We start from the raw sequence: 18,688 nt of genomic DNA on the forward strand, positions 1-18,688 counted from the left end.
GGCTACCTGTCCCTACAGCCATCTTTGTTCCCATCAGTAACGTGGCAATATCACCCTGCAAAACCAACGCCAAGATTTTGTAATTGCCACCGCTTGTGCTGGAACTGCCCATCATGCCCTGTTTGCATTATAATCTCTTGTTGCTTTTGTCTATTTATGAAGTCTTTTTAATAAGCTCCCAGTTTTAGCTGAGGGAAAACATTGTTCCTATTTGCTTGAGTATTAAAAAAAAAGCAATTATATGACATAAACGCAGAACACTTTTTTTCTTGTCATGGTTTAACCCCCATGAAGATGTTTGCTTGCCCCCTCACCAGCAGGATCAGGGAGAGAACTGGAAGGTTTGAGAAAACTCACAGGTTTGAGATAAAGACAGTTTAATAGGGAAAGCAAAAACCACAGAGACAAGCAAAGCAAAACAAGGAATTATTTCACTGCTTCCCATGGACAGGCAGATGTCCAGACACCTCCAGGAGAGCAGAGGCCCATCACACATAACAGTGACTTGGGAAGACAAACACTGCCACTTCAAATGTTCTCCATTCCTCCGTCTTCCCCCAGTTTATATCCTCAGCATGATGCCATAAGGTCTGGAATATCCCTTTCGTCAGTTCAGGTCACCTGTCCTGGCTATGTTCTGTCCCAGCCTCCCACGCACCCCCAACTTCCTCCCCTGCATGGCTCTGTGAAAATCAGAAAAGGCCTTGGTTTATGAAAGCCCTGCTCAGCAGCAGCAAAACCAGCTCTTTTATTACCAATTCTGTGTTTAACAAAAATCTAAAACTCAGCCCCACATCTGCCTTTGAAAAGGAAATTAACTCTACCTAAGCCTAAATCAGCACACTTCTTTACACAGATGAAGAGTCAGATAAATAAAAAGACTGTCAGTTTTATACAAGAAGAGGTAAGCCCACCTCTTGACATTTTACAGTTTCTGCACCCACCTTCTCCCCAGCAGCACTCGCCTCACCTTTCTTCAATTAAACCACAGGGATGTAAATTTCTTACTTGATAGCTGTAAGGAAGGAATGGAAACTAGAAAGCATCCAGACTAAGTAAACAGAAAGACCAGTCATTTATTTCTTAAGCTAGTTGATTCACTGTTACCAGTATGAAGTAATGCCAGCATCAGCTGAAGGGCAGATGTGATGCTGAGAAAACTTCTAAATCACAGAATGAAGATTAATGCTAAAAGCTGGTGTGGCACTGTTGTTTTTTTTTTTGCACCAAGGGCATTCAGCATCAAAACCACAGGTTTATAACATGCAAAACCCAAAAATTATTCCCCACTTTGTTTTGAAATACAGCTATTAAAGACTGTGCTTTTTGTTTAAGTTTTAGAGGTCATAAGGACCCAATGCAGTCAGGAAGAACCTTCTGAATGGTTCTTCCTCCTGCTTACTCCCCGAATGTCTGAAAAATCATGAGCTAAACCATCTTTCAGATTCACAAAAGAAAACTGAATTGACAGGAAAACTATTAAAATGGCACCACAGCAGGATGACACAAGGCAGTGTTTCGCGGAGAAATAGGAAAACTCCACAACTTTACAATAGTTGTAAAGCCCGCTATGTTTATTACAGCCCTGGATGCATGTGGAGATTGCTCTCCTTAAATGGGCATGTGCACCTCTGTGAACTCCAGTCCTCCTTTTATCCCCCTTTCAAATGCATTTGCATACAATTTCACAATAGGTTCATACATATCCATGTTTACGAATTTCACAGTGACATTTGCCGCTAGTTCTTCTTTATCAGACAGAATTTCTGTGTCGAGCTGCCCTGCTCCCGCAGCCGTTTCTGTCTCTTCTTTATCTGTCTCCCACTGTCTCCTCCTTATCTCTGTCCTTCACTGAAGCAGCCTTCCCTTTGGCCTAGGCTTTGCAGGCAGGCTACACAGAAAATGTACATTTCACCTAAATCAAAATGGGCTTCTACTCTGGGGATTTTTGCTATGCCTCAGCAGTTCTTCTTATATTTTCTTTAAATGCATGTGGATTGCCAGATTCTACAATGCATTTTGAGGAACTGTCCCAAGGCCCTGTTAACCGATTAAGTGGTGCACCAACTGCGCTGTTCAAATGCATCATTTCTGAAACAGAGGGGGGACAGCACGGATACCAAATTCTGTTCTTTTATTCTTCTACAACAAGTTTGCCAAATCTGAAGAAATCAGGGCAGGGAACAACTACAGATTGCTGCTGGTTAGACACAAGTCTGTGAGTGAAGGATCTCAGCAGAAAAACAGATATTCAGCCCATACTTGATTTTATATGCAGGTTCTTAAACTTTGTTCTGTGATGTTTACTTAGGTTTAGGGTATTACATTTTAAGAATATTAAATAACAAAAGAAAAATAAAGAGACTGGATCTACCATTTGTATATTCATCTTGGATCTCAGCCAGGAAGAAAGAGAAGAAAAAAAAAGGCAATGCTTCTGCCTAAAGAGTAGGTGCATGTGGGAGCTTGCTCTGCCAATACAACGAGCAGAAGGAGAACTCGTGAAATCAAGATCAGAAGAGCCACAACGAAAAACAGTCAATAGCTGTCATCTGAAGACTTTAAATCCCAATGAAATTATCTTTCCTAAGCAGATGTTATTGCTTAATTCCAAGGTTTGGGCTTGACATTTGCTCAGTATCCACTGGCCTAGGACAAGCCAGTCAGAGAAAGCAGCTACAGCAACTGGGTCTGGCCTGAAAAGCGTGCTGTGCAGCAAACTGCTCAGCACTGGCCATCGGTACCTCAGCAAAGAAGCAAACACACAAGAAAAGAAAGCTGAAACATAATAGTGGGGTTTGCAATGAACTTGGAGAAGTTTACAGGTCTGTGGAAAAAACACTGGTACTTTTCTTATGTTTCCAGAAAAGATGCTGCTATTGGTCCTCCCTACTAGAAACTCAAAAAGTGCCAGAGTTCACAAAAATGTATCACTGATTTCCACCTTCTAAATTAATCCTGTGTCATATTTCAATACTTCTCTCCTCTTTCATGGAATCTGATACTGGCTTTTCTCTCTCTATTCGCAGACATCTGAAGCTGATATGGAAGGGCAGCACAGTCATGAGATTAAAAGCACTTAAACAGTTACTGGTAGTCTCTACAGGGAACAATGGTACAGATAGGAAACTTGTATCAGCAGCTACCATTACAAGTTAGTTGGAAATAAAAAAGCTGAAGTCCTGTTTTCAGAAAACCTATACATAGTAGAAGTTATGGCATCATTAGTCAAAACAAACAGAAGCTGTTTTCTCATATATGAAATATTAGGTAAACTTTTAACAGTAGCAGGCAAATGACATATTGCATGCATCTGTTTTGGAAGCCTCAAAATAAACGCAAAAGCTAAAAAATAAAATGCTAAGGAGTGAACTGTACATGCAGGTTAACTAGCACATACACAAGACATCTCAACAGTGCAATTCACAATGTTAATCAAGAATATGTAAAAGCACAATCTTTTCAAGATGGCACTTATGCATCTGCAAAAGTTCATGGGACTAACAAATATTTTTATTGAAACAGATAGAAAAGAGAGGGTCATTGTTTCTGAGGGCCTAGTTTTTTATTATATGAGTCCATCATCTGACATAGTACAAAAGAGTTATGAAAGAGGCTTTTAAAGCAGTAAGAGATAGATAATTAAATATATAGTGAATATAGTTAAAGTTAATAATAGTTAGTTAAATATACAGTCCTATTAAAGACACCACTGCTGGATTTTTTTCTGCTATTTGTTGATATGCAGGTTAATGGAATGTCATGTACGGAACTGTTGCTTCCTAATTCTGTCAGTATTGAATATAAAAATCACAGCTAAATTTCTACAGCTGAGTTTCAAACATGTTGGGTTTTATCTTTTTTGTCACTCCCTCCCTTCACACACATGCAAGAATATAGAATGCAAACGAAAGCATCACCCTTGCCTATGGACTACATCCCTACAACTCAGCTAGAGCCAGCTGACATTTCTAATTCTTGTTTCAGTGGCTGACAGCAGTCCAATGCTTATCCCTAGCTGGCTCCTGGCAGCTCAGACAACAGGGAGCACACTCAAGCCATCAGAAGGATCTTGTGAGGTTTATTCCTTCCCAGCAGCCAGACAGCTGGTTAAAGGAAGATGGCCAGTGCAAGCAAGGGAAATGCCTACGTGGCATTCACTAGTGAACAGACCACCTAACAGCAAATTCCCAGAATAAGCTTCTCTCTACTAGGGCAGCAAATGGAATGTCTACCATGAACACATTTTTTAAATCCAGGCAAGCATTTAAGAAAAATTTCTATCACAGTTAAGGAGAACTTGCCAGAGAAGTGGATTTAAGCAGCCCCCATCTGAGCACTGCAATGACTGAAGTGCTAGTGGGATGCCTCCAGCACCAGAGCATTCAGCTACAGTAGTTTGACTGCTGGTGTTGCCAACAAAACATGCTGGTTGCTTAGGAAAGCCATTGCAGACTATCAGGAAAGCATAAAAAATTCAAACACATGCTCTGTGTGCTTGTGGAGGACTCCTCCCGCAACATTCCAGGTTTTGACTTTTCAAACTTGGGTCTAGTAGAAAAACTGTGTTTTAATGAGTATGACATTACTCATTCACACAGAACATTAGGTACTTTATTCTCACATTAGATAACACAGCAATGAAACAGTGTAAATCTGATTTAACAGTATTTTGTTTAGCAACTGCAAGTAATTTGTGGTAGATATTTTATCCTATACTTCTACAATGCTAATGCTTCAGAATGTTTTAATTGTATCCCTGCCAAGCCAAACATATTTCAGAGTTTTCAGCTCACTGAAACAAATATTAAGTCATGTGTCCATTAACATCTCTTGACACTTACAATGCTGAGAGTACAGAAACTTAATTACAAATGCTAGCAGTAACACAATAAATGTTACTGTTGGTCAGCTAAATTGCAGTATCTGACAACACATGACAAAATAAAATACATTCTGCTTTGTATAGGCACTGTACTGAGATCTTGATTAAATAAAAGCCACTGAAATGACCTTTTTTTCTGCCTGAAGAAAATCCACAGAAACCAACCAGCACCATGCCGCAAAGCTTGCAGAATCCAAAAAGCTCTAACTTAGCAGTCTTAGACTGGAAAGGAGCATAATCAACAAAGAAGTAAAATTTACTGTCTGTATTCTTATTCAAAAAACACCTTGAAGCAGAACAGTTTTGAAAAGTTCTCTATGTACTGAAGACAATCAGGGTGTGTGCTGCAAATAGAACGCAAGGGAACAATCTACTTGAAGTCTGATTTCAGGACTTTTTGGCTGGTTCAGCAAAGAAGTACAACCGTGAAGGCCCCAAAGAACATTTCCAGAAAGCAGCAATTACAGAGGAAAAGATGCACATTGGATGGATAATGCAGAAGTCACTGTATGAGAAATCTTCCATTACTCAGATCTACCAAACTGCTCTGTAGCCTTTCACTGGCAAACTAACAAAAGTAGCTTCAACATCCCACAAAATCACAGCTTATATCAAAGCTAGATCATAATTCAAGCATAGTGAAAGAGTAAGGAAAAAGAAACACCAACAAGTTATAACCACTATGCTAAAAAAAGCTAAAAGAATGCAGTACAGATGTATCTTTTTTAAGTTACAGAGAGTATCAATTAGGTTTCTTCATTAGAGACTCCTGAAACTAGCAAACCCTCCTTAGTATTTAAATCATTCAGTTTTTCTTAGGAAGCCAAACACAAAAAAACAAGAATATATCAATTCACAACTAATTCTGGGGTTTTACTGCCTTCATTGTACATTTCCTTCCTGCTTAATTCTATTTATCCTTATTTATCGGCATAATGGTTTTGTTAAATGAAGTTAGAAGAATTTTCATACACTTTGTCAATGGAAAAATAAAAACACTGATAAAGAAAAGATACTTAAAAATATCTGTCCAAAAACTGCCATACGCATCTAAATATGATACCCACAACATTCACCTAATTAATCTGCAAGAATTAGATACTGCAGTTCTTTGCTTATCTTTCTTCTACATAGTTAAAATTACATATAGGCACAATATGGAGAAAACACAACCAAAGAGCCTCACATCCAACAACCAGATTAGACATTAAACAAAACAAAACAAAAAAAAAAAACCACCAAAAAACCCACACAAACAAAAAAAAATCATTCTTCCTTTTAGTTAAAATTTTAGATTATTTATCATTCTAAATAGAGCATTCCACATCTGTTTCCACTAGACGAATACCTCTGAGTTTGTGACCAAAAATAATTTAGTTTAATCCCACGCTTCAGTTATGGTATTCAGGGAACAAAAAACTGGCTTGCTTGATTTTACTTTTTTAGATACATGTGGCCATTCAACAACAGAAAAATTGCTACTTATTTCTTTCTGAATTTTCATTTAAAAATAATTTTTAATCAAAAAAGAGAAAAACTCCATTTTTTTGCAGACATACATTATGTGTTTGCTATTTTTTCACTAGCAAACTGACTGAGAGGGCATGTAACTTCCGTAATATGACTCACTGGGAACAAAATTGTAAGAAATCAGTTAACAGCATAACAGAAAATATCTTTCCACTTCTTACAGCCAAAGGACACTAAGTACACTGTTCTTCTTTCCCTTTGCTCAAAAACAAATGCTATATTCAAAAAGCTTTATTAATTCAAGATACATGTCTTGGATTTTATATGCAAGACTAGAATTCCAAGTAGCATCTTTGAGTAGCATAGCACAGGCGTTGGCATTACACATAAGTAATACAGGGGAACAAATTACTGAAGAAAGCTAAGATGCTCAGTATTCTCACTACTATTCTCCAAGGTCATCTTTCTAGTTAAGCTAGAGACAGGTTCACAAAACTTCTAGGGACAAATACCTTCCTAAGGGTAAAAAAAATATGCCACTGCTACCTGTCTATGCTCCTTGCAGGACTCAAAAAACCTAAACAAAGAAGTAAGTAAATTACTGCTGGACACAAAAATGAAGGCAATGAATTACAACCTATATAGGAAATCTGTCCCTTTGAACTCAAAGATGTCCCTGTGTCTCTGTTTTGCTTGCCCTCTTTTGTCTGAATAAAAGCCCCATATTTCTTAAATAAATAAATAATAGCATCAGTCATGGCACACTGTTGAGTGGGCTGTACTGCAAGCAATTTTATGCCTACAGTTATCTTTTGACAAAGACCAGCTATTGGGCTAGTACTTAGAGGAGAACACTGTCCTGTGAAAGTTGCAGTATTGAAAAACCCCCACATTCAGCAAATCTGGGAAGAGTTTCATTTTGGAAACATTTTCAAAAAGAAGGAAAGAATTCAGGAAATATCACTCACTGATTTCCTGAGAACACTATGAATCACTTGAGATCATCGTTAGTTTCAGAAAAGCAGAAGCACAGAACAAAACATTTTAGTAACAACTTACCAATCAAGCAATTGGATATTACTTACTTAAAAAACCTCATATGAGTAATTTAGGAGAAAAACTGATCCTCAGCCAGATAAACAACAAGGAGATGAGCAAGCTACTTTAAATGATGTAGAGTAGATCTCTTGTTACAGAAGGTACTCAGAACAAAATTTTCATGCATCTTTAATATTTACTACTATGTTTCAAAAGATTAGCAATTCCAAACAACAGATTATTTTTTCAGTATAGATGAGGGAATATAAATTAGCAGCTATAGCTTACATGGGTATCTTTCTGCCCCTGGTAATCTGCAGCACTAGATGGTAATGGAAGTTTGACACCTGGATAAAGACCTGATTTATTGGTTTGATAAATAGATCACATTGAAATTCTAAACTTTCAATGTAAATTTTTGAAGAAGTTCATTCATCAGTTTCACAGTCCTTTGGTTTTCTTCTCCACTATGGTTAAATCTGTAAGCAGTATGGATAAGAAGGTTATAAACTTCTTTGCGTGTATCAGTTATCTCAGTAATCTGAAAGAAAACACAAAAAGTTAAATTTGGCAATTACGTTGCTAAATACGAAGAATTCTTCAAAATACTTGCAAGAAAACCAGATTTTTTCCTCACCACTGAATATGTGAGAAACAGTTTCTGCCCGAGGTATCTCTTTCCATACATGCCAGCAGAGCCAAGCAACCAGATTTGAGATTTCTGTTGTTGTCTCAAATTTAAGTAAAACAAATCAAGAGGCCAGAAAGTTTTTAAAGGATACACAAATGGACAGTATCACCATTTATAAGTCATTGCCATATAAAAGAACTAAAAGCATGTGAAGGTTCTGCATGTATCTGGGGAGACAATTCAATTCTGTAAAGCTTTCAAAAGTGAAAATAAAGACTTCCCCCAAAAGATGACAAAAAACAGGAAAAGACTCTAAGCTGCAATTTTTGCAGATTGGAAGGGACTTGACTCCTCATTATCTATGTTAAACCTGAAGTTTACTGTGCTAAAAAGAACCACAACCATGCATCCCAAATCAGTTCCACACCATTCTGCCTTTCACATATTGTCTTTAGTCCCTTTCAAAACACATGGAGAGCCTAGCTACACATTAGTGATTATACAGATACAGTCAAAATTAATCAGACTGCTAACCAACAAACTGGCCTACAACAGTTCATGACCCCTCTGCATTGGAAGATATTCAGTTTTGAAAGTTAGTTATAGTTTTGAAAGTTAGCTATCTATAAAGAAGCAGAAGATTGTCTTTGGTCTGGCTGGAGGGATTTAAAGTAGCAGGCTAGTACATTACAGCATCACAGCTCAACAGCTGCACTTTCTTCATGAAGAGAAACTAGAAACAGCAGTCTGTAAAATATATATACAACCCCCCAAACTTCATCATTACATTCTTATGCTGAGAAAAAAATTGATCATTTGTGAACTTGCACCCTAGGATGTGAGAAATACCTTAGCCCTTCTTAAAGAGAAAAATGTTATGTCTTTTTAGTCAGCCAGCTGTATCAGAATGGGGTTACACATGCCATATACCCTATACAGGTCTATACATAAGACCACACAGCTGCTGAATGGAAGAACTTTTGGAAGTATTAAAACTACACACTGGCCCTAGACCTGCTTGCATAGGGGGCATGCACTTCTTATAAGGACATGGTTTGATAGTAAGGAATGGGTTTCCAATCCTACACTGAGATTTCACTGTTTATCTTAATTAACACAAATACATTTTATAGTTTGCACAAATATACCTGAAGGCTATCATCACCAACAGGAAGACACTGTAGCAAGCTTCCAGCCTTTTACTCCTCTTCATCTCTTTTTACACCTTAAAAGACACTGTCTTAGCTCTTAATTTTCTCCTTCTCTCTCAATTACCACACTGTTTTCTTCACTGGCTTTGCCAACCAAGCTTCTGCCACATCAATGCCAAGACCTACTAACCAGCTGTTCCACCCAATGGAAAACAGCAAGAAGAGAGTTCCATCATGTCTGCAGTAGCTGGATAATTTAGAGAGTGATTTTTTTTGGGAAAATCAAAATGTTTGCACATGCTATCCATACCATTGTAAGTGCATTGTAGGTATCTCTTAACTGCAAGCCATTACTTCAGCTGTTTCTGCATCTGTACAGTGACATCAGTAACCCTCTCAGTGAGATCAAGAAGTGAATGGAAAATATTTTAACTAATTTTTAGCTGAAATGGATAGGTAGCAGGTTAGATATGGCTGTTGCAGCCACAGTCTCCTTTAATTCTCTGTTACGTGTTTTCTTTATTAAGAGGTAGAAACTTAAATCAAAAATAGTAAAATAAGTATGTATTGAAGTTAACCTGAAAAAAAAAAAAACGAAGAAACACTTACATTGTAAATACATTCCTGGGCAATCTTATGTCCACCAGAGGAAAAGAGCAAGAAGTTGGTCAGAAGATGTGTTGTGAGTTGCTGGTTACAACAGTGCTCTACACCTGTTACCCTGTGTACAGCAGCCTCCAGGTCTTTGAGAGAAAGGTCTGTGTGGCTGAACAGTGTCATTAGATGGTTGTAGACTGCTTGGGCTTCTACCTGTAGGAAATAATTTCAAAGGATGCAGGATAAGAGAAGAGTAAAGGTGAAATCTACGGTATTTTACTTTGGATTTATTCACTAAAAGAAAACGGAATCTTCGGACAAACAACCCAAACATAAAAAAAGTTTGAATTTAAACAGCAGGAAAACCAGGAAAGGAAGGGCTGTAACACATTTCTTTTATACTGATTCACACACACAAAGGTGGAAAAAATAGACTTTTTTTTCCTTTGGTCTTACAAATGAACAGACAGGGCATCAAGCCAGGATTTTACCTTTTTTAATAATATAAGGAAATGGAGAAAATCCCTCAGAAGAACATGGTCCGATTTTCACATTGTGGGAAAAAGAACAAAGGCTCCTCAAGGGCTCATTTCAGTATAGCTGCTGTAAATCAATTAATCCCCATGCAGTCTGACCTCAGCTGATAAAATGTTCTGGTAAGAATGTGCAGTTTAACTTCTTCCTGTGTTGTTCACAACTTATGTTTTTATGTTGTGAGTTAGACAATAAAACCTAACTTTTACTGGGGGTAGGAAACAGAAGAGTTTGGCACCTCTAGAAAAAGGACTATGAGCAACTACTGAAAAAAAAATCCTAACAATAACTCTGTTCACTGAATTAAAAATTAACTGAAAAAAACTTGTAGATGGAATGCAAATGAGGATCAGCTGGAACAAAAGAAAAATACACCACTGCAGACCTAAAGGAAAAGAACACCTGTTTCTCAAGGATATTCACTGGGACAATCTTTTTCAGACATTTGTCTGACATTGACCTACCCTTTCAACAATTTCACATAATATAGCCTGAAAATATAGCCTGTAAGTCCACAACTACATGTGAGGCACAAATGATACCAGGATCTACAGAAAGGTAACTGGAATTCCTCATGACTCTTTATTCCTCTGTGCATCATATGAGCCAGAGACTGCAGATGGAGAGTAGCTGGTCCTGCTCCAAGAGCTCAGGTACCCTAGAAATCTCATTCTTAGGACCAAACTCCAAGTTTTGCTTCCTCAGTGTTTTGGGCCCTAAAGATATGAGAGGAGTGCAACAAAGGAATAAATATTGAGAAGCAGAATTTTTAGTCCTTTACATATGAGTGAACGTTAGTGAACAGCAAAAATAGCCTTTTTCTTCTTTAAATAATTTAAGCATTTTTATTACACTCCGGCTAATATAAAGGTGTTACCTAAAGTACAGAGCAGGAAAACAAAATCCTAAGTCATAAGTGCAAACCTTTCCACACAAAAGTAATGCTGAATGAAAAGTACACCAGATTGATATCTACCAGAAGTTCCCACAGCATGTTAATCCTTAACTAGTGAAAGGTGCTGGGTTTGAGGTGGAAACCACTTCATTTGAAAAAGCTGAGTGCTAATCTGCCAAAGGACAAATTAAAAAAAAAACCCAAACACCTAACTAAAGGCAGAAGTTTTGCATAAAGTGTGGGAATCCTCCTGAAGAAGCCTGAGCTGTGCAAAAAAAAAAAAAAGAAAAAAAAAAGAAAAAAAAAAGAAAAAAAAGAGAAAACTCTCAGTTCACATACCTAAGAAAAGAATAATAATGAACAGAAATGTCAGACCTCTGGGAAAAGATGAGTCACTGCGTGGGTTGTCAGTTGTCAGCAGAAAAGCTTTTTTGTTTCTAAAGTTTGTCTTTGTCTTATGTTATGACTGAATAACAAAATGGAATGGGGGACACACAGGGAGATGATTTCATATATGGAACAAAGTGATTTCATTCTGTGGAGTTAGAACAATACACTGATCTACAGCCATAGTGCAATAGCTTCAATCACCCTTGTTTATTGCTCATATATTGCCTACTTTCCCAAAACTATGTTCTAAAAATAACCCCGATTTCTTTACTTCACCCTAGCTCTTACATAACTCTGCTCAGCCAACCCTTCCCTTGCCTTCCCAGCCAACCCATCCCATCCCTTGCTCCTAGACTATGAGAAGTGTAAGTGAAAAAACAAATTTGTAGGTGACAAGGATGCAATATTCCAATTGTAGTGCCATCTGAAAAGCAGGAGGGGAAGGAAATAAAATATTGCATAATTTACTGTTGTACGTGGAGCATTAGATGTAAATTTAAAGCATGATTTTTACTACTGTGGTGTACTGAGCTGCATTTTTAAACCCACCAGAATCCATTTTAAATTAAGGTAAACTACACAAGTTGCAGCCTTTTGAATTGGGCCTTTGTAGATCCAATTTCTTGGGCTAGTTCAGATTTGCATAATAAGTTTAAATTAAAGGCTTTCAAGTATCTGCTTGCACACACAGATGCACAGCACTCTTGGTGCAGTACAGTGTGCAAGGTTAGAGCACTGCTCCTTCTGTTACCAGCCAGCATATGGTATTATCATGTATTTGTTACTGTATCACATGCCAAAAACTGGAGAGAAATCAGAGTAGCTGGGGAAGGTTAGGATTCAAGACTGTGTTTGATTAAGTATCTTCACGGTTTCAACTGCTATGATTTCTCTTGTTTCCTTCTCAGAAGATGCCATAACACAGGCATGCTGAATTCTGTCACACTGACTTTAAAAATACCATCACTAGGGTACACTTTTATTTAGGACTAAAAACACCCTGGTTATCCAAAAGAAAGCCAAGAGGGTGCTAATCTATATCACATACTTAAAAAGGAGGAAAAAGCTTTTCTAAATGTCAAAAATAAGAAAAAACCCAACTTTCAAGTTGTCTAGTGTGACACAATTCCCAGAGACTTTGTAAAGTCAATACTTTTCATTTTTCTGATGTGCACTATTTGTTTTACAGCAATAAGATATAATCAGACTACTGACTGCATATTGCCACTTACTATCACCACATTACCCACCATTGTTTCAGTCCTTTGTTGATTTTCATTCTTAGGACAGTAGTAAAATGCCAGCAGCCACAGCACAGGACCTGGTTCTACAGCAGCCTTCAGTAATTGTTCTGCTGCAATATCCAGCCATTCTCCAAAACAAGCAACCAAAAACCAGATTTCAAAGAGGTCAGTGAGAGAACTGGAAAACAACACAGATAAAATTAGGTATCTCTCATTATTTAACGTTTTTAATTGCCTTAAATTAACTAGAAAGGATGCTGACAGTTAATTAAAAAAATATTTAAACTACTCTTCAACACAGAATACTTTACCTGCTAATCATACACCCATGTACTACTTATTTAGTCTATTATCTGAAATCACAATCAAATGAGACACACCCAGTGTTACTACAGATTACTTTGACAGTACAACAGACTATCCTTAACAGCAGCTTCTAATAAACTGTGACAAAATATTATGTATGAAAATATACATGTCAGCTGCAGGATTTCCAAAACTTTAAAATCATATTACACTCTTAACATACTGCTGCCTTTCACTTTCTCTCTGCTGTTTTCCAGGGTTATTTTCTGCCTTTTGGTAATTCATGAAGTGCATCTTTTTTGGCCATTAATAAGGAATTAAATTTAGATGGACTAAATAGAAAGTTTTAAAGTATATTTTCAACTATATCTCCTGAGTTTTAAAATTCATGTTTTCTTAAATGAAAATTTTGAAGGTGTTTACAAAAGGATTATTGCTGTAAGAAAGGACCACCATTCATATCCATACTTTCTCATGTGCATTCATATAAAGTCAGAGAAGACTAAAGAAAAGAGATGCAAACTAATGGCAGGTGTCTTAAAAGCAAAAAGTAAACTAAGCATGGAAGGACAAACAGAAGGACAGCTAGATTAAGGAGTAGGAACAATTATTTCTAATAAATTTGGCAAACCTTGAAAGAATTAGATGGTTTTCTTATGTTTTATTCCTGGGGACTCCAAAAACGGCTGTGCCACCTTTGCAAGGAAACTACCAGATCTTAGAAATTCCAGGAATTGATGTAACCCTTATCTTGAACAGTTTCTACCATTACAGAGCCTGTTTTGGAGTCACGTACCCTGCACTTCCATCCCTACTGCTGTTTCTGCCTGCTCTGTAGTGGCACCTATGCTCCACTGTCATTGCCAAAAGTGTCCCTTCACTATTTTTGGGATTTTCCACCACAAAATGTCCATAAGTTCATCAACTGATCAACTGATTTCTAGTTTAAAATGTCATGTAACATTCACTGCTCACTGAAAGTACTACATATAATAATAAATCTCAGTACAGAAGCAATCTGTTGATTAGAAGGACACAGAAAGCACTTTCCTATAAGACTCGCATTTGGTATAAAATAAACCCCCTGAAAACCAACCTATATAAGAAGAGAGCACTGAGAACCAACAGGATATACTGTGTAACAGAATTTTTTTTTCCTCTGTAAATCTTATCAAGTCAAAAGAATACAGAATCAGGAATAAAGCAATAAAAAGCAATACAAGAAAATTGAATATGGTTTCTTCATGGATATTAGTATTTATACCATGTTAGATCCATTTTCTTTTTAACTGGGAGGGGTTTGATAGAAAACATAATTGTTGTAGGAGTTCTAAAGGAAGTAGGAGTGTATTCTGGTAAGTACAATACCGTTCAAACTAGTGTACTGTTCCAAATAAAGCGGGGAAAAGACTATATATAAACCGAGAAAGGGCTGGGACACAAAAGGAGGACATGGTTATATTACTGTAATGCATTATGATGGATGGTATTTGTTTTAATTATTTGTTCTAAGCTCAAGTTACGTGTTTCTTTAAAAAATCAGGGTCAGCTATGGGTCACAGTCCAAGGACAGAATGGTTTGACACACTTCAGGGAGGAACAGGCGAGCGCTGAACTGCAGCTCACACAGAAAGTGAGAAGCTACCACCAGACAGCCTGGCCTCAGAGGGAGCAACAAAAAGCTTTTTTCTGCCACTCAGCAACAAAAAAAAAAAGCCCCCTGTGAGTTAACTGAAACCAAGCACTGTTGCAAGTATCTTTGTTCCAGTACCCAGGGGGAAATCTGGGACAGAGTGGCTGGACAGCAGCCAGGCAGAAAGGGACCTGGGAGTAGTGATTAAAGGCAGACTGAACACTAGCCAGCAGTGAGCCCAGGTGGCCAAGAAGGCCAATGGATCCTGGCCTGTATCAGCAACAGGACCAAGGCAGCGACTGTCCCCCTATACTGGACAGCAGTGAGGCCACACCTTGGGTGCTGTGTCCAGCCCTTCCCTGAATTTAGGAAGGACAGTGAGATGCTGGAGCGAGTCCAGAGAAGGGAAAGCAAGCTGGTGAAGGGTGAACCAAACCCTATGAGGAGCAGCTGAGGGAGCTGGGGCTGTTTAGCCTAGAGGAGGCTCAGGGGAGACCTTACTGCTCTCCACAATGACCAGAAAGGAGGGCGCAGTCAGGTGGGAGTCAGTCTCTTCTCACAGGCACCAATGACAGGACAAGATGACAGTCTCAAGCTGCACCAGGGAAGGTTTATGTTGGACATTAGGAAGAAGCTCTTCAGAGAAAGAGTAATCACACAATGGAATGGGCTGCCCAGGGAGGTGATGCAGTCACTGTCCCTGGAGATGTTTAAAGAAGACTGGATGTGGCACTTGGTGTTGACAACGTGGTATTAGGTCATAGGTTGGACTTGATGATCTCAAAGGTTTTTTCCAGCCTAGGTGATTCTGCGATTCTATGATCTTGTTTTGCAAATCTGCCTGGCCTTGGTGTTCTATGTTTATTTTTATATATTTCAAGTTTAAAATCAAAATTAATTTGTTTTTTTTTGAATTTAAAAGCTGTTCAACATTCTTTGGACAGCTAACTCTCAGAGCAGACCTAAGCAAATTTGTATCCAAGCGCTATACAAGTCCGGTCTCATCACACTCTTTATAAGAAAGAATTACAAGGCAACAGCAGACAGAGATGTATACTTTTTCATTATTTTCATATAGTCCCAGAATATCCCCTACCAAAGCATAATTCATGTAGACAAACAAACAAACCCCAAGGGCAGCAGGTCAGAAACATGGAGTGACAGCCCAAAGATTAACACAACAAAAATGATACTGCAGTCTGGCAGTCATGTTTATGAAAACAAGGAAGTTTGCAGTTCAGGCATTTGTACAAGCCTGCAGAAAGCCAAGCTCCTTCATAAAACAGGATTACAGGTTTTGAGGGAGAAATGGGAGAATAGACAAGTAAACATTTCCATTATGCAGCTAGATACTTTTTGGAAGGAATGACAAGAATTTGTTTCCTCAGAGGATTATTGGCCAGGTAGATACATGCTTTAAAGCTCAGGTTCAGAAAGTAATTCAAGTCCTATTCTTAAAAATAAAGCCCAACTTAGAGAAAAATAAGAAAATGATGAAATATAGCCACTAAACATTTCAAATGACATGACCTTTCACAAATTAACATATAAAGGACAAAAAGTTCGAAGATCTTATACTGCTTACCTAATATTTGTATCTTCTACTATTGCTTTGAGCATATCCGAAATGTGTTTCACGTGTTGAGACCAATATGTAGTTGGGAGCTCTGACGATGAAGGATGAAAACAAAACACTTAAAATCATAGCCTGTCCACTAGAATGTAACACTGAAGCATTAAGGTGGCTGCAAGATTTCTCCAAATTGATTAAGTTATAATGAAGTATTTAAAATTTCGTTTCAAAATTTCCCAATTTTAAGCAATACCTATTACTGTGTTTCATACAACAATTCATCGATAAAGCCATGGAAGGAAGACAGCTAGGAATACTGAAATGAGGCTGATGTTCCTTTGCTACCGCAATATTAATATATAATCAGTGCAGTAGTATTTCTAGACGCTCTTGTACTGAGTTTTAATTATTGTCCATGAAAAAATCATACCAAATTGAACAGTGGTTTCTTGATATGTATGAATAGGAAACCTGAAAAAAAGTTGGGTTTGCAGCCTAAAATATTAGAATTCAAGCCTCAGAGAGAAACAGAAAGCCTGTTTCTGTGAAATACATGTGATTTTTTCCATAATGACAATTACTGATATTATAACATAAGAAGATTGCAGTATTTTTACAATCTCTTAACATGGCTATCATTCCTACATAATTATACATTCTTTCTTTGTTATTCAATTCTGATTGAGTTTTCTTTAAAGCTACATCTGTAGTATTGTTACATAAGAACCAGACATTCCTGCAGAAAAATACATTAAAAAAATATTATGAAAATTGCTAAATCAAACACACCCTATAAAGGAAATGGCAAAAAGTTATCTCTATCCCTTTTAAAGTTATTTTAAGACATATATATGCATATATGCAGACTCATTATGCTGCAAATACTTTATTAAAAAACTTACCAAAAGGACGTCTGACTAAACTTCTAACAAGAGGCTGGTGATGGTATGGGAAGTAGGCCTTCAGTGGAAATTTATACTAAGACACAAAATCATTATTTTAAGAGGTTTCTGGTCAGTTTTCAAAACAAACCCACAGTGAATAATCTCATCTAAAGCAGTAATTAACAATACAGACTGAAGCAAGAAAACAGAAAATTAATTCTTTAGTTAATTTTAGGATTTGGCATTAAAAGGGGGATATTTAGGAAATACTTTCTTATAAAAAGGAATTATTTACAGATTTTAAAATTATATGCATCAAAAAATATTCAGAGCATGAAGAAAATTACGTTACTAGTCCTATCTTTTTCTGTAATCACATAAGTTTTCATTCTTAACATGCAGAGCTTAAAAGAGACACTAGTTTAATTTCATTTTCCAGTGTAAACAGATTCACACATGATATTAAACTAAGAAGTAATAACATCTACAGAATCTGAGGGTGTGTAAATTACTGCCATCTGTTCAAAAATGGAAACCTAAACTTCTTAGGACCTGATCCAGCAGCAGGTAGGGCAGTCACAGATAACAGATTTGCCCTGTTTATCTGAAAAAGTGTGATTTGTATGCTGTGAACACTGCTTGTGTAACCGAGACTAGCAGTATTAGCACACCTCTAATCTGTTTGTTCTGCAAACATGTACTACAGGCAGGTCTAACGTGGAGCATGTTGGTGCAAGTGCAACACCAGCTCCCCGTGAGACAGACAGAAAGCCAGCCAGGCCCACATGGTGATCACTGGCACAAAATCTAGTTGGAGTCCAGGGCACAGCAGGGTCAGCACTGGGCCCAGTCTTATTTAACATTTTCATTAATTAACTGGATGAAGGGGCAGCAAGTTCCCTTGGCAAGTTTGGTGATGACACAAAACTGGGAGGAGTGGTTGATACATTAAAGGGTTGTGCTGCCATCCAAAGAGACCTTGACAGGCTGGAGAAATGGGCTGACAGAAGCCAAATAAATGTCAACAAGGAGAAAGTATAAAGTCCTGCACTCGGGCAGAAATAACTCCAGGTACATGCTGGTGGACACCCAGCTGGAAAGCAGTTTGCAGAGAAGGACCTGGGGGCCCAGTGGACACCAAGGTGAGTGTGAGTCAGCAGCGTGCCCTGCGACAGAGCAGTGAGTGGCATCTCGAGCTGCCTTAGGCAAAGGACTGCCAGCAGGTCCAGGGAGGTGCTCCTTCCCCTCCCCTCAGCACTGTAAGCAGCTATTCCAGCAGTCTAACCTGAAGTACGATGCCCAGTTAATGCTCAGTTAAATAAAGGGCCACAAGGATCATTAAAGAACCAGAGAACTTCCATGAGGAAAGACTGAGAGGGCCTGAAGAAGAGAAGGCTCAAGGGGGATCTTACCAATGTATATAAACACCTAAAACGAGGGTGCAAAATAACAGAACA

At 37.9% G+C, this 18,688-nt stretch overlaps 1 protein-coding gene across 1 annotated transcript in view; it reads right to left on the reverse strand.

Moving 5' to 3' along the window:
- Positions 1-6,382: 6,382 nt before the first annotated feature.
- The window catches only part of FANCC (FA complementation group C), a 73,761-nt gene continuing 61,455 nt past the window's right edge, over positions 6,383-18,688 (reverse strand). The window contains exons 11-15 of the mRNA XM_031061843.1: positions 17,250-17,325; positions 16,360-16,441; positions 12,842-13,013; positions 9,785-9,985; positions 6,383-7,934 (exon numbers count right to left, since the gene is read on the reverse strand). Coding sequence (XP_030917703.1) covers positions 7,791-7,934; positions 9,785-9,985; positions 12,842-13,013; positions 16,360-16,441; positions 17,250-17,325 — 675 coding nt within the window. The 3' untranslated portion in view covers positions 6,383-7,790. The remainder of the gene's footprint in view (positions 7,935-9,784; positions 9,986-12,841; positions 13,014-16,359; positions 16,442-17,249; positions 17,326-18,688) is intronic.

Source organism: Geospiza fortis, unplaced genomic scaffold (genome assembly GCF_000277835.1).
Source record: "Geospiza fortis unplaced genomic scaffold, GeoFor_1.0 scaffold325, whole genome shotgun sequence".
Classification (NCBI taxonomy): domain Eukaryota; kingdom Metazoa; phylum Chordata; class Aves; order Passeriformes; family Thraupidae; genus Geospiza; species Geospiza fortis.